Genomic DNA, 14,162 nt, shown 5'->3' with positions numbered 1-14,162 from the left:
CACTTAATTAAACCACAGAAGTAACACTGTTCAGAACATACTCTAGGCTTACAAATATTCTTCATTTTACTCTCCAACAGAAACAGTTTCAGTTAGGATCACAGTCTTCCTAAAATTCCTTTTCAAGTGCTTACATATAGCACATGAAAAAAAAAAGAGAAAAGGAAAACAAAAAAAATTGTTTCTAAACAAATCAATCAATTCAATGTACGGCAGGTAGCACAAATGGCTTAGGACAGACTGAAGTTGCTCTGTCTTTTCTATCCTAGCACTGAGAGGCACCTCGTTTCATGAGAGCTTAACACCCAGCCCCAAGGAACACGGGTAGCCAGGAAGTTCTGCATTTGAAGACTCACACCTGCAGTGTGAGCATACATGGACATATTCTCAAACACTGAGCAAAACAAGACTTTTGCAGATGCTGTCGGAGAGGTTTGTCAAGTAACTGCAAGTTCAAATAGAATTTACCAGTCCCTTTGAAACTAGGTTTAAAAAACACACTTCAATGTGTTTTGTATTTTACTTTTTAAACTGTAAGCTGAAGAATTTCAGACCTCTTGTTCAAGAGCATATAGTTTCATAAAACAAAGAAAAGATTAGTATTTAAAAATCTAAATTTAAGAAATGAAGCATTACCATCTCCCCAGTAATTCTCCCCAGGAATACAAAATCTTCTCAGGACAATCCTTTGACACATCACCAGTGCCACTGGAGAGTTCATTATCACTCTCTGCAAAAAAAAAAAAAAAAAAAAAAAAAAAAGAAGACAAGAAAACAAAAGCATGCACAGATTTACCAAGGAGAACAGACATGTATGCATACATATAGGTCTCAGATAATTCTTCTCACGTATCAGTTTTAAAACCACAAAAAGACATAGAAAATATTAGTGGAACCATAAAGAATGTTTAGCAGACTTGACAAAACAAGTGTATTAATGAAGCTACCATAAAGTTTAAGAGAACAAGACTAGGGAGTAATTCACAGCACTGTTACAGCAAAAAGGGTTGGGATCTAAAAAAGCATTATGCGAGAACAGATTCAAGGTTGTCAACTATGCATTTAATAAAATTTCACAATGCAATAGGATCTAAAAATCACATACACTCCAGACTTCACGTAACAAGAACTCTCTTTTAAAGCACAATAGATAACGCTACCTCATTACACTGCATCCCTTATGTGCCACTCTGCTCTCATGGGGGTAGTACTCTGATCTCAAGAAGCCTACTCAGAGCCACAAAATAATTTTTGCTGCTCATCCATGAAGTTGTTTCAGTAAAAAAACCAAGACTGTGACATTAACGGTCATATTGCATGAACAGAAAAGAATGTTTCAAAAGAAAGAGAAACCTCGTAAGTATTGAGAACAAAACACTTAGGGAGGGATACATGTCAATGACTAATATGCAAAAGCAGAAGGGATAATGCGAGCCTGGGACAGCGTGCTCAAATAGAGCACCCAATGCAAGTAACCATCCAGTGTCCAAGTGTCTTATGCGTCTATGCAGCTGTCCCCAGTGAGGTGAACCACCCAATTCTGCACAGCAGCTCCTCATGAGCACATGGTTTTGCAGTTATTTGGACTTTTTCCAGTCTTATCTAAAATACCGCTACAAATTAAGCATGAGTACAATTTCAACTACACCAAATATTGACAGGGCTCCAATTCTCAGCATCTTTACTATGGAACACAACCTAAAAAAAGACACTGCAACAACCCTGTTACCCTCAGAGGCCTCTGAAGCTATGGTCAGTTTAGATGTCAGTGGGTCTCCAAGGCTGCTCTCTCCTATGAACTGAGCTGTCTCAAGAAGCCAAAACAAAACAAAAAAGGGGACCAAAGCTACATCTGCTCCCAGAATCCCTTAAATACTCTCTTCAACAGAGCTCCATCATATCTGGTTGCTGACCTAATATCTTTAATTCCTCAGGTACGTTTCTGTAGACAACAGTAGTACTTCAGGTAGAGGAGGATCTTCAGTATTTGTACAATTCTCCTCTTAAGTCTTCATCCTTGTCATTCTCGTTTCAATTACACCTAATTTATAGTCTCAGCAATTGTCAAATACAAGTCAGTAATAAAAATATCATCAGTGCTTGAATTTGACAATGAACTGTGAGAACAAAGATAGCATATACTGTATTTCAAGGACAATTAACAGCAAAAATGCTGCCCTGAGAGAAGCATATCAGAAATCTCTTTGTATTTCAAATTGAACATTAGATTAGTGAAGCCCTTTAGCTTGGAACCTGTTTGTACAACTGTACAGGCCCCAAAATACAAGACCAACCTGCATTTAAATACTTCCCCTTAGAATTAAAAAAAAAAAACAACACAAAACAACACACAAAAAAAGCCACCCACACTCATCATAAACCTGGAGGAAACTTCATTTTAAGGTTTCCCAATCTTTCACATACATAATATGGAAATACAAAGATCTAAAACCCCCAAATTTATCATTTTAACTAGAATTTGATTCCACTATAAAAGGTTTCCCAGTAACCAGAGGTACCCATTATGTTCCAGTGGAAGAAATGTGTTTGAATACTCAACTTTCTTTTCATTTTAAAATTACCCAAGAAATTATAAAGGCAAATCTCCTCAGTTACCACCCAGGCCTGGTAATAACTAAGAAAAGTTAAGTTAAAGCAATTAAATGCATTACATTTTTTAAACTCCTCTTCTGATTTGCCTAACTGGATCAAAGACATCAATTATAAATGCAGCCCTTATACTTCCCTTGGCAAAAAAATTTTTGAGGAAACCTTCTCCAGACTGAGTACATTGGCCATTCAGAGACACAAGGTACACATAAATGATACTGGTACATATTAAGAATCTCAAAAAACTGGGCTCACACCAGAAATTTATCATAAACCACAATTTCAGAAAGGTTTCAAACATTCGAGGTAAAGGAAGACAATTTGGCACAGAATTCTGAAAGGAGAGATTTTAATTTCTTTGGAGTGACTGAAGAACTACCGTGTACCTCTACAAGAGCTACTGGTGAAAACATACACAAACAAATCCTGCAGTCTGAAACAAAATCTGATAAAGATGAGTGAAATCCCCAATCAGACCAAAATGTTTAAAAATGAAGCTACACTGAACACTTCCAAGAATAAAGCACATTAGTCATTATCAGACCCAAACCTGAGCTTGCCAAGGAACACTAACATCAGCCAAAAGAAACAAACCCCTTCTCTTCTCACTACTCTGGTATTCTATGCAAAATTCTTCGAAGTTCTTAAGGAGATCAGTGTTACGTAGCATACATATTCCAACAAGATATATCACAAAGCTACAGTGCCTCAGCCCTGAAAATTCTTTCATCTGGAAGGCTTAACAGTATTTGGAATATATTATTCAGTTATATGTCAGAAAATCACAGGCCTTAATTAGAAATGCCATATGCTCCCTTTCAAAAGACGCTATCATAAAACTTCAAAATAGAACAGGGCAAAGGAGAGAGAATAAACAGCTTTAAAAATCTCTACTTTGTTTCTACTCTAAGGACTACTTATATATTCTAACCTAAGAACTTAGGTATAAATTGGGGGTGGGGGCAGAGAGAGAAAGAGGATATGGAAGGGATATTTAACTGTTAGGTGTTCCTTCTCCGAGGTGTACTATGTTACACCTTCCCCCCCCCCCCCCCGCCCCATTCTATAGCATCTAAAAGCCAGCACAGCGTTAGCCAAAGCATGATTTCATCCACCCTTATTCTGCTGGGAATGCCACAGATCCCTTCCTTTAAATGTACTGTATACTGCTCCCTTCTTCCTTTATTTGCCCTGACCTCTCACGGCCCATCAACTGGACAATAAAATTTGTGCCTCACCAGAATGAGAGGAGGATGGGAGACATCTCAAGGGAGCAAAGCCGAGGGACTGGGCTGTAAATATGTGTACACACAAACAGCCTTTAAGAATACTTACAGATAACAGTAAGCCTCAGGGGTTTTTTATTTGCTTGTTTTGAATTGCAACACAAGTCACAAAATTCCCTAAAAAAAACCTCACTTTGGGGATGCCTCATGAACCAATTCCCTAAATCCAGAGTCTCTGTTTAAAGCAAGCCTGAAGGATTGCACTCCCACAGCAAGCACTGCTCTGCATGGCATCAGCATAGAACATTTAGGGTTGGAAGAGACCTCTGGAGATCTAGTCCCATCTCCCACTCCGGGCATCTCTAGTTAGATCAGGTCACTCAGGGACCTGAATAGGAGGGCAATCTTGAATGCCTTCAAGAAAGGAGATTGTAAAACCTCTCTGGACACCCTGTTCCACTATTTGACCATGCTTATGGTTTAAAAACCAACCAACCCACCCACTACAAATGTCCTTTTATCTAGCCAGGATTTCCCAGGTCTCAACTTCTGTCCCATGTCTGTTGCCTCTCAGCCTTTTAGTGTGCACCTCTGAGAAGAGTGTGGCTCCATCTTCTTGAGTCCTCTGATGACAGTTGTAGGCAGCCATAAGATTCTCCTCTACGCATTTTCTTCTCCAGCCTGAACCAAACGTAGTTCCCTTAACCGCTCATTGTACATCATGTGCTCCTGCCATCTGACCAGCTTGGTGGCCTCCACTGGACTTGCTCCAGTGTGTCAGTGTCTGTCTTGTACAAGGGAGCCCAAATCTGAACCCAGGACTCCAAACGCTGTCTCACCGGTGCTGAATAGAGGGGATGGGTCACTTCCCTGAACCTGCTGGCCAGTCTCCTGCTAATACAGCCCAGGGTGTGCTTGGCCGCCTTCGCTACGACTGTACGCTGCCAACTTGTTTTCAACTTTCTGCCTGCTGGGACCTCCAGGTACTTCTCTGCAAAAGTGACTTTCTGTCTGGTTAGTGTCCAGCCTGTCTGTCACACAGGGTTATTCTATCATGGATACTTCAGTGAGGTTCCTGCCAGTGCATTTCTCCGACCTGTCAAGGTCCCTCCGAGTAGGAGCCCTGCCCTCCAGCATTATCGACCGCTTCCCACAATTTGCTGTTGTCCACAAACCTGCTGAGGGTGCACCGAGTCCCATCACGCACATGATTAATAAAGGCATTTAACAGCACTTACCCCAATACTGACCCCTGAAAGATACCACTACTTGCTGGCTGCCAGCAGGACTTTACACCATTGATTGATTCTTTCATCCCAGCAGTCCAGCCAACCTTCCAACCACATGATTTTTCACTTATCCAGTCCCTATCTCATTGATTTAACAATTAGGACACTATGGGACACAGTGTTTGAGTTCCTGCTAAAATCAAGGTATACAGCATCCACCACCTGTCCCCTGTCCACAGCACTGGTGACCTTGTCGATGCAAGAGCACTCTATGTACTCTGTGCAGGAGTATTTGCTGCATAACCAGTCACACGGACTGAGGTTAGACTGACCTGTAGCTTCCTTCTGGCCCAGGGACATTCGCTTTTCTTCTTTTGGACATTTGCCATTTGCGTGAGATAAATACAGAAGCCTGTACAGACCTCACTTAGGTCAGGGGACAAGCTCTGGATGACAGATTTTGCATATAGTCTGTTGTGTTGGTATACCCACAGACAAACATAAACGTGTAAAAAGCAGTCTCTCCCAAAAATCTGTAGGGACATTCAAGAACAAACTAAAAAAGAATTAATCTAATTGAAAATTGGCAGCCTACTGGATACATATAATTTTGTGCCTACTCCATCCAGAAACATTCATTACATAAATTATTCATTATGTGAGCAGACTATTCAGAATAGGGCACGAAGAGTTGTATTTTAAGTGGCCCAGCACTATCATTTACCATGTAACAATACTCTATTGACTAGGCTCAATTATAACACCCCCCCTTCCCCCCCCCTTAAAAAACAGACTCCAACTTGCAGAACAATTACTGTTGGTATGAAAGACCTTTTAGCGCTTTAGCAGCATCTTTAGCAACATAAACTATGGCTCATTATTCTTGGTAACCAGTAATTTGGAAAATGTTTCCTGAAGTGGCCTACCTGCCACATAGCAGAGGCACCTCTTTGGATTTAGTCTGATGAAGAATAGCCTGAAAGGCTGTTTTTAGCAGAAAACAAATAAAGCTTTCAGAATTGGTATGAAGGCGGCAGTAAGGTTATTTTAGGTTGGAGGTGCACATGTTTGGGTTTTTTGTTTGTTTTTTATAGTAAAGTATCTGTTACTGATGAAGTGCCACAGAAGACCACCCTGTGCAGCAGGACAGCTGTACATGTTTGGAGCACTGTAAAACCACGACAGGCTTCAACTATCTCCCAAGATAGCAACAGAGTTAAGATGAGCCTTATGAGACAGCTCCACTAGATTACCCAAGTCCTTACTTTCTGAACTTGACTAAAGAGAACATAGATCTTGATCATGTATTCCCCTGCAGATATTTGTCTAACTGAAACCTACAAAAGCCCAGTTACCTCCCTAAGCAGTTCATTCCAAGGACTTCATTACTCTTACTCTTGGACTGTATCTCTCAGTTTGAACCTAATTCTTTTGACCTGCAATTAATGCCAATTACTTTTTATCTCCTAAACAGAGTCGACATGGAAAACAATTTTAGCACATCTCAGTTCCAAATAAAACTTTGTCTTTATTCTTTCTCCTCTAAAAACCTCTGTTTCCTCCCTCAAAGGACACATTCTCCACTCATTTCTGCTTTTTCTCCTCCAGCTGGTCTATGTTTTTTCTTCATGAGTGGTGTTCAAACAAAATACTGAGGCATCAAGTGTTCAAAACAGAAGAATTACGCACACAGTAACTCTTTATTATGAGCAAAACCCCACAGAAAAAAAACATACATACACAGATGCCAAATCTTGGCCTCTTTTTCTCCCTCATTTATTTTGATAGCACAAGGCTTTTGAGCCCACAAACACAGAACATGGGGCACCCTTAGAGGATAACTCTAGTATTCACAGCAGCACTGACAAGTTGGGAAAAGACTGGGAAAAAAAAAAATCCTGTAATAAACCAACTCAGAAAAAAGGTCAGATAGCACAGTTGTTCCTCTCTCTGATCAGGTAATTAACAGCCTCTTTCAAACAAAAATAATCAACTACGTTTACTGGTATTTTCCATTTTTGGCTTGAGGAAATAGAGTCCACTTAAGAACTCTGACTCATGTCAACAAAAACTGAGTTATTAAATACGCTTGAATGTTTTTAATCTTGTTGTTTTTGCAGTGAAAGGTTTGTTTTGTTTTGGGGTGGGGTTGTTTTGAACAGGCCTTTTTTTGCATCTTTCTTTAAAAATTTTCCTCATCCACATTTAATACCAATTATAGAGTCACAGAGCTACTTTTCCAATAAGTTCAGTTCTCCTTAAAGAATTCTACCACATCACCTGAAATATGACAATACCTTAAAAGTCAAGTTAACAAAAACGGTAAATAAGGCAGAAGACTATATGGTTGGTTCAGAGAGTTCAAGCATAAAAGTAATTAAGTGAAGTACAGCCTAAAACGAATTTAGAAATGCACGAAGATAGGAGATAAAAAATTAACAGGTGGGATTTGAGCACTGAAGTGAAGAAGGAAATAGAAAGGATTTTTCATGAGCTTTAATTGAGAAGCTGTTACAAGTGAAATAAAGAGTAGGTGGAACTGAAAAATAATATAGTTGGAATAGCCTGAAGGAGAAGGAAATTAGGTCATGAAGAGAGGTGGGAATAGAATTGGAGTATTTCAAAAATGAGAAGTTTGATTTTTACGTAGGAAAGGAACAAAAATGAAGGGGAAGCTGAAGTTGGCAGCATATTATCAGGCCAACAAGATCTAGACATTACTGACTTCATTCCATACATACTAGGTAAAAGCGGATTGTGAGAAAAAGGCCACAACCCACCCCCCCGCCAAGTTTCCATTTATAAGGTAACAGGAAATTACAGAGCATGAACTATCATTTTGCCAGGAAAGACAGGAGTGAAACAAAGTTTAAGTCAGGAAATTGATTCTAGTATGAAGTAAGGTAGATTTTCAGATGAGTCCAACTTTTCAGTACATTACAAACTATTCTGATGAATACAAAAAGATTCAAAATGCCTTCTATACGATGTATTTACTGAATTATAATCCTCATTATATTTTCTAATTTGGAGGGCAGAGCAATAATCAGGAACAGAAAAATAGGTGTTTATGAATATGAACAAAAAACACTTGCAGTGAGTTCTGCTCACACGAACCTTCTGTTTATACTTAAGTTACATAATTAACTTGAAAAAAAATTAATGTGGGAGCTACTGAACTGCACATAAAGGGAGTAAAAACAAAAAAAGAAAGATATCTGAATTCTTCACTAAAAGCAAACCAGTAATTGGAAAAAATAGTATTTTTATTCTCATTCCTTTTAATGCATTATAAGATACACATTTTTCAATTAGAATCATTCAAGCAAAATCTAATGCTGACAAATCTTAAAATATTGATTACCTTGCAAACAGTTTGCAAATGTAATTGCTTCTCTATGTAACCCAAAATCTGGATCCAAAAAAACCCTACATTTGTTGAACACTGAAAGAGGGTGGAACAGCATGGGATTAGATGATGTCTGTCTTTCACTCACTGCATAGGATAATGGCTTTCACACGTTATAAAAAAGTCTGTGCAAAATCTCTCAAAGGACCCACACGTCCACTTCAAAATAATTCTGTTGGTTGTGTGAAGAAGCCAAACTGACTTCTTTTTAATACAACAAAAATTTCTGCATTTAAAAACTTATCTTATTTCCATGTCATACAGTTTCTATACAGTCCCTGCATTACTGTCATATTAAACAAGAATAGTTGAAAAAAAGATCACAAAAATAAACCTAACTGTGCATCCAGATCTGAGTGTAGAAACATGCACAGAGGGATGATTCTACCCTTGTGTAGCAAACTCACAAATGGGCCACCATACTGTATCTAAATTTGATGTACAAATGCTTAAAGTTGAAAAAAAGATGGAGAAAAATTATCACTTCAGTTCAGTAGTTTTGCTCCCACACAGATGACAAAGCAAACTAAATGCTGCACAGTGGAGGTATTCCTGTAAATATAAACATCTTCCACATGTACTGTGCTGTCTGAAAACTGACATATTCGAGAACACGCAAGAAACTCAAATTTGAGATGCTGTCAAAATTCTAAGTCAATGCCATTCTCTACTCCGTATTAGTAATTTACAAATGTGTAGATTAATATCTACTGCCATATTTGATATAATCAGATGGACAAAACCCCAACAACCTCAACATTGTAAACACATAAAAATTATATATTGCCTGGCATTTATCTAACATGCCAAGGCAGTATTCAAGGCACTTCGGTTATAAAATACTTAAGACTTAACGAAATAATAGAAAGCTAATGACCAAAACTAAAAAGATAAGACTCTCACCTTGAGGTTAGTAATTATTTGTAAAAACTCAAGGGGAACTGTTTGTTGAGAAAAGTCTTTTTAACAAAGTGGTTAAATAAGGTCACTTTTTGAATGATATGAAATGTGAAATTACATGAGTATAGCAGTGGCAGCTTGAGGCCACAGAGAACCATGGCATTCACGACTGAAACTGGAGAAGATCCTGTAGTAATAAAAAGCTCTAATTCCTAATAAGCCAACAGCCTTGTAATTCCTTTTTCAAATTACTTTCAATACTGTTTATAGGCAGACAAGGAAAAGACTACCAAAATAAAGCATCCAAAACATTCAAAATAATCTACAACTGCTTCCAGACAAGATGCAGACACCAATTTAGGCTCATTTATTACTGAAAATGTCTATTTTGTACCACAGTCTGAAGTGATTTTATGTAATCTATAAAAAAAAGGATTGAAATCAAAGAAACAGATTCCACCTATGTGCCCAAGGAACTGAAAACTCCCTTAATTTGAAAGTAATTTTCCCCATCATTCTGCAAGAATATACCAAAGTCATCGACAAATTTCTCTGGAGTATTCATGAACCACAGACCAGAAATATAGAATTGTATTTTTACCTTGAACTTCAGAAAGTCGGCATGAGCAACAGAATTTATCAAAGAAAGAATCCCTACCTACAGTGTGTTCCCAGACTCACCTTGCAGGAGTGTCTTGTAGACACTGGAGCGGAAGAGGGGAATATAATAGCTCAGAGTAAGTCAGACTCATTCGTTGAGGGCCTGGCCTGTAAACCTAGCTTACTAGTGAACTCCAACAGCAGTCTGGGTTACAGAACAGGAAAAGAACCAGAGCCCCAGCCAGGTGACCTTCCCTGTGCTTCCATCTCCCTATAAACCTGGAATAGAAACAACCTTAAAATTCCCCAATTTTCCATTTCATTTACAACCCTACAATTCCATTAAATACTTCTTTAACCCACAGAAGTGCTTCAAATGGAAAACATTTCAAATACTTGCTTTTAACAGAAAGGCCATACTTGCATGAACAAATTGAAATACAACTGTAACTATCAACAAGAACCGCCACGATTCAGGGCATATTTTAAATATCTAGTCTTCTGCACTCAGTATTTTTTCTCTGTGTACTGAGGAAGGGATCGTATTCTTTCCGGCAGCACAATAATAGCTGCAGAAGTCAATTGAGTGCATTTTTAATAACGAAAGTTAACTTGTAAGGCATGAAAAGAATCCAATGCAAGAGAATGGATAGAAGAGTCCATAAAATGACATCAGGCTCATCAGGAATATTTTCATTCAGAAGCTATAGATCTGCATTCTTCAGAAGTACTTATATTTTAGAACTCACCTCTTACGGAACTGCAGCAAAGGGTTCTTGTCTGAAGATAGCCACTAGCCAAATGACCTCGTGAATTTAGGATTTATAAAGTTTTAGATCATTTTTATGAACATAGCAGACACTCCAACATGGATTTAATTGATCTCGTTTAGGACCCACCAACATTCCTGTATTCGATAATGTAACAAACAGTTCCTATGAATGACATCAAGCTATTTTTCATTTGGACAAAAATGCAGAGTAGACTATTTCCACCCTATGTAATGACATTCTTCTCACTCAGTCATCCTCATTTGTTCACACTATCCCTCATCATAAACCCCTGATTTATCACAAAATACTCTCAATAGCTCTACTGACTCCTAAAACACCACCTCCTCTACTCCTTTACTTCTTTGAATCCTGAAAACATCCTCTACCCACTCACAACATTTGACACTGTATCTTAATTTAGTTTGGCTGATCATCTCTGATCATTTTAGTGTTGCCCACTCCTTATCTACTGTACACACTATCTTTCTGTACTGTCCAATACATCATACTTAGATTTCTTTGAAGCTTTCACGGTCCTCTATCCTTTCATTTCTATTTTCTTTGTCAAATTTCACCATCTCCACACTGAATTTCATTTACAGAGCTCTTACAGAGCTATTTCCATAGCTCTTACATTAATTTCTTTATTGTATAATATCTCTTTTTGTTCTAGAGTTAAGACAGTTAGGGAGAACAGAGAGACAAAGCTTTACCCTCTTAAGTTGGTTATTTCTTCTCTTTTGCTGCCCTTTCTTACTTCTACAGCTTCATATTAATTATTTCTATAAGAAACTATATATGAAGACCAGTAACTAAACACCAAAACACATTTCAATAGGATTCTTTTTGGTTTAAGTCCACCCTTTACGGATCAGTATCCACTATACTGTCAACTGCATCCCTGCTCAATTCTCAGCTGTCAGAAAAGTAGTATCTAAACCATCAAGAAATCTATTGCTGTGTAAATGAAAACACAAATCCAAACAGCACTGCATTCCCGGAAGTCATTTGAGAGTGTTCTAGAGGCAATCTACAACTTATGCTCAGAAACTTCTTTTTGGAGACTGGGTAGGCATGCTGTCTTTCACGTATCATGAATTACCTGTTTCAGGATGTCTGCTAAACACCCTGGGGTTACACTGCAGGCAATTTAAGGACTGGAACCAGACACTCGGGACCACATAAAACTTCAGCAAAAAAACCTTCAACTCAGTTACAATCAGTTTAAAGACTCTTTTATCTTTTAAAACAGAATTGCTCCCAGTTAAGTGATCCTTAACCTTCTAACATTATTCTGATTCAAGAAGAAACTCAGAGTTATGTACTATTCTCCTGAAATGTATTACAGTTTAAAAAAAATTAAAAATATCATAGCCAGATGAAGGTCATAATTTCATGTATGATCTAAGGAAGCACTGCAGCTAACAGAAGCCAAACTATTCTTCCCCTTCTCCCTTATTACTGGTCTCTAGCACTACATTCTCCTTGCAAATGCTTCTGCTGGAAGTAATTTTCTCCAATCCTGAGGCTCACACATGCAGCCAGCCACTTCATCCTGCCATAAAATGACAGTACAATAAAAATGCTTTGTGCAGCTTTTTCTTTTTTGAATAATGCAATACTCAAACCATCACTTCTGTACATGTTCTCAGTTATTCTTCATGCACCAAAAAGGAGATTAGTTGAACCAACTGTGCTCTGCACCTTGCTACAAGGTTCTACTCAAAATTAAATATTAACAGTGTACTTTTCTGCTTATTGATAAAAATCGGTATTTCAATCCCTTTTATTTGAAACCTTTCCAGAATATGTAAGAATCTCATTACATATGTGAATCTTTTAAAATTATATTCTGAAATTAATAGAAAACTCCTTATCAAGGAGAGTAATCTACATTCTAGGTTTTGACAAGAAATCATTAATATTAATTATATTTTAAAAATTATCTCCAAAGCAAGGAACCTTAGATGACTGGGTTGCCAGAAATATTATAATATTAATAATTTTTAAAAAGTGAGATTGATCTGAAAGATCTCTAAGTAGCTATTGCACAACCTTTTTATATAGCTGTTCAGATGAAAAATAAAGCTAAAATGAGAAAAGAATATTAAAAGCTAAGAATGTTATTTAGGGACTATGTGAACCCAATTTTCTATATGCAGTTTCTGCATATTTGAAAGGGACTACGCCTAATGCTAGTATTGTAATTATTTAAAATCAGTAGGAGGGCAGGGGGGAGGGAGGAATCATGTTTGTCTTTTCACTAAAACAAAAAGAACAAAAATACTGAAAGAAATGCCTTCTTTCTTATGAACATCTTTATTCATATACTCATGACATAAGACATCCCACTGAGCTGTATGTACGCACTGCGCGCACACACACCGAGTTGTACACAGAAATCGGGTAAGGTGCAAATGAAGCATGCATTCTTACAGCATTATACAAATGAAACTGCAATGTATAGTGCTTCTGAAGTAAATTAAATAATATTTGGTGGGCATGTAGGATATATATGAAGATACAGCAAAAAAAACACAAAAGAGAACAGATAATAATCCTCAATATCTGTAATGGGAACACCCAGCCTCTGGCCTATGAAACAGTGCAGTCCTTATAATGCACACCTGCCCTAGTCAGGTTGCAAGCAAAAAAAACCCTCAACTATATGGCCATGCAGCTACCATCCTTAACATTAAAGAAAAGAAAAAGCTTTCTTCCAAGGCTAAGACAAGACATTGTAAACTCAAGGTTTTGGGGTTTTTTTTCCCATCATCATAATTAGTACCCTGAAAAGAAAAAGAAAGAAAAAGAATGAAGAGATTTATTTAGAACAACTGCAAATGACTCATTTAACCTGCATATCCACTAGGATAGATAACTTCTAGGCAGATAACTCTAAATGCAGTTTCCATGAGAACAGAGTCACATCATGATATTTTTAATGTCTTCTCTTAGGAAGTCATCTACATTTAAAATATGGAAACTAGCATTAGGAAACTAAACCAAAGTTAAACTTAGGTTCATACCCCAGTGTAATACTTTTACTCTATAATAAAATAAAACCATTTTATAATAGTACCAAGAGGACAATATCCACATTATTACTAACTGTGCTACATTCATCAAGTTCTGGAACAGTGCTTTACCCTTCTCAGTAAGAAGCAATACTAAAAAAAAAAAAAGTGTTCAAGTAATTACTTAAACCCCATCCTATCAAACAAGCTCCAGAAAACATTCTGGCTATACAACTCAAACATCCAGCAAGGAAAAGAACACCCACAGATGTTGAACTATGCTACGCTGAACCACAAGACCCAAAGGTCAAATCTGAAATAATTCTTGCTATGAACAGTAAAGCAATCCCAAATACCAATTAAATATAAAACCTCCTTTAGCAAAAATAGTATTTTCA

The 14,162-nt window shown here is 37.5% G+C and overlaps 1 protein-coding gene across 1 annotated transcript in view; it reads right to left on the bottom strand.

Annotated features, from left to right (window-relative positions):
• Positions 1-14,162, bottom strand: part of RABGAP1L (RAB GTPase activating protein 1 like) — a gene marked incomplete at both ends in the record, with an annotated part of 227,355 nt that overhangs the window by 192,515 nt on the left and 20,678 nt on the right. Inside the window, one exon of the mRNA XM_082003159.1 lies at positions 637-730. Coding sequence (XP_081859285.1) covers positions 637-730 — 94 coding nt within the window. The remainder of the gene's footprint in view (positions 1-636; positions 731-14,162) is intronic.

Source organism: Phaethon aethereus, assembly GCF_964289735.1.
Source record: "Phaethon aethereus genome assembly, chromosome: 8".
In the NCBI taxonomy this organism is placed as follows: domain Eukaryota; kingdom Metazoa; phylum Chordata; class Aves; order Phaethontiformes; family Phaethontidae; genus Phaethon; species Phaethon aethereus.
This window is presented reverse-complemented; position numbering and strand designations above follow the sequence as displayed.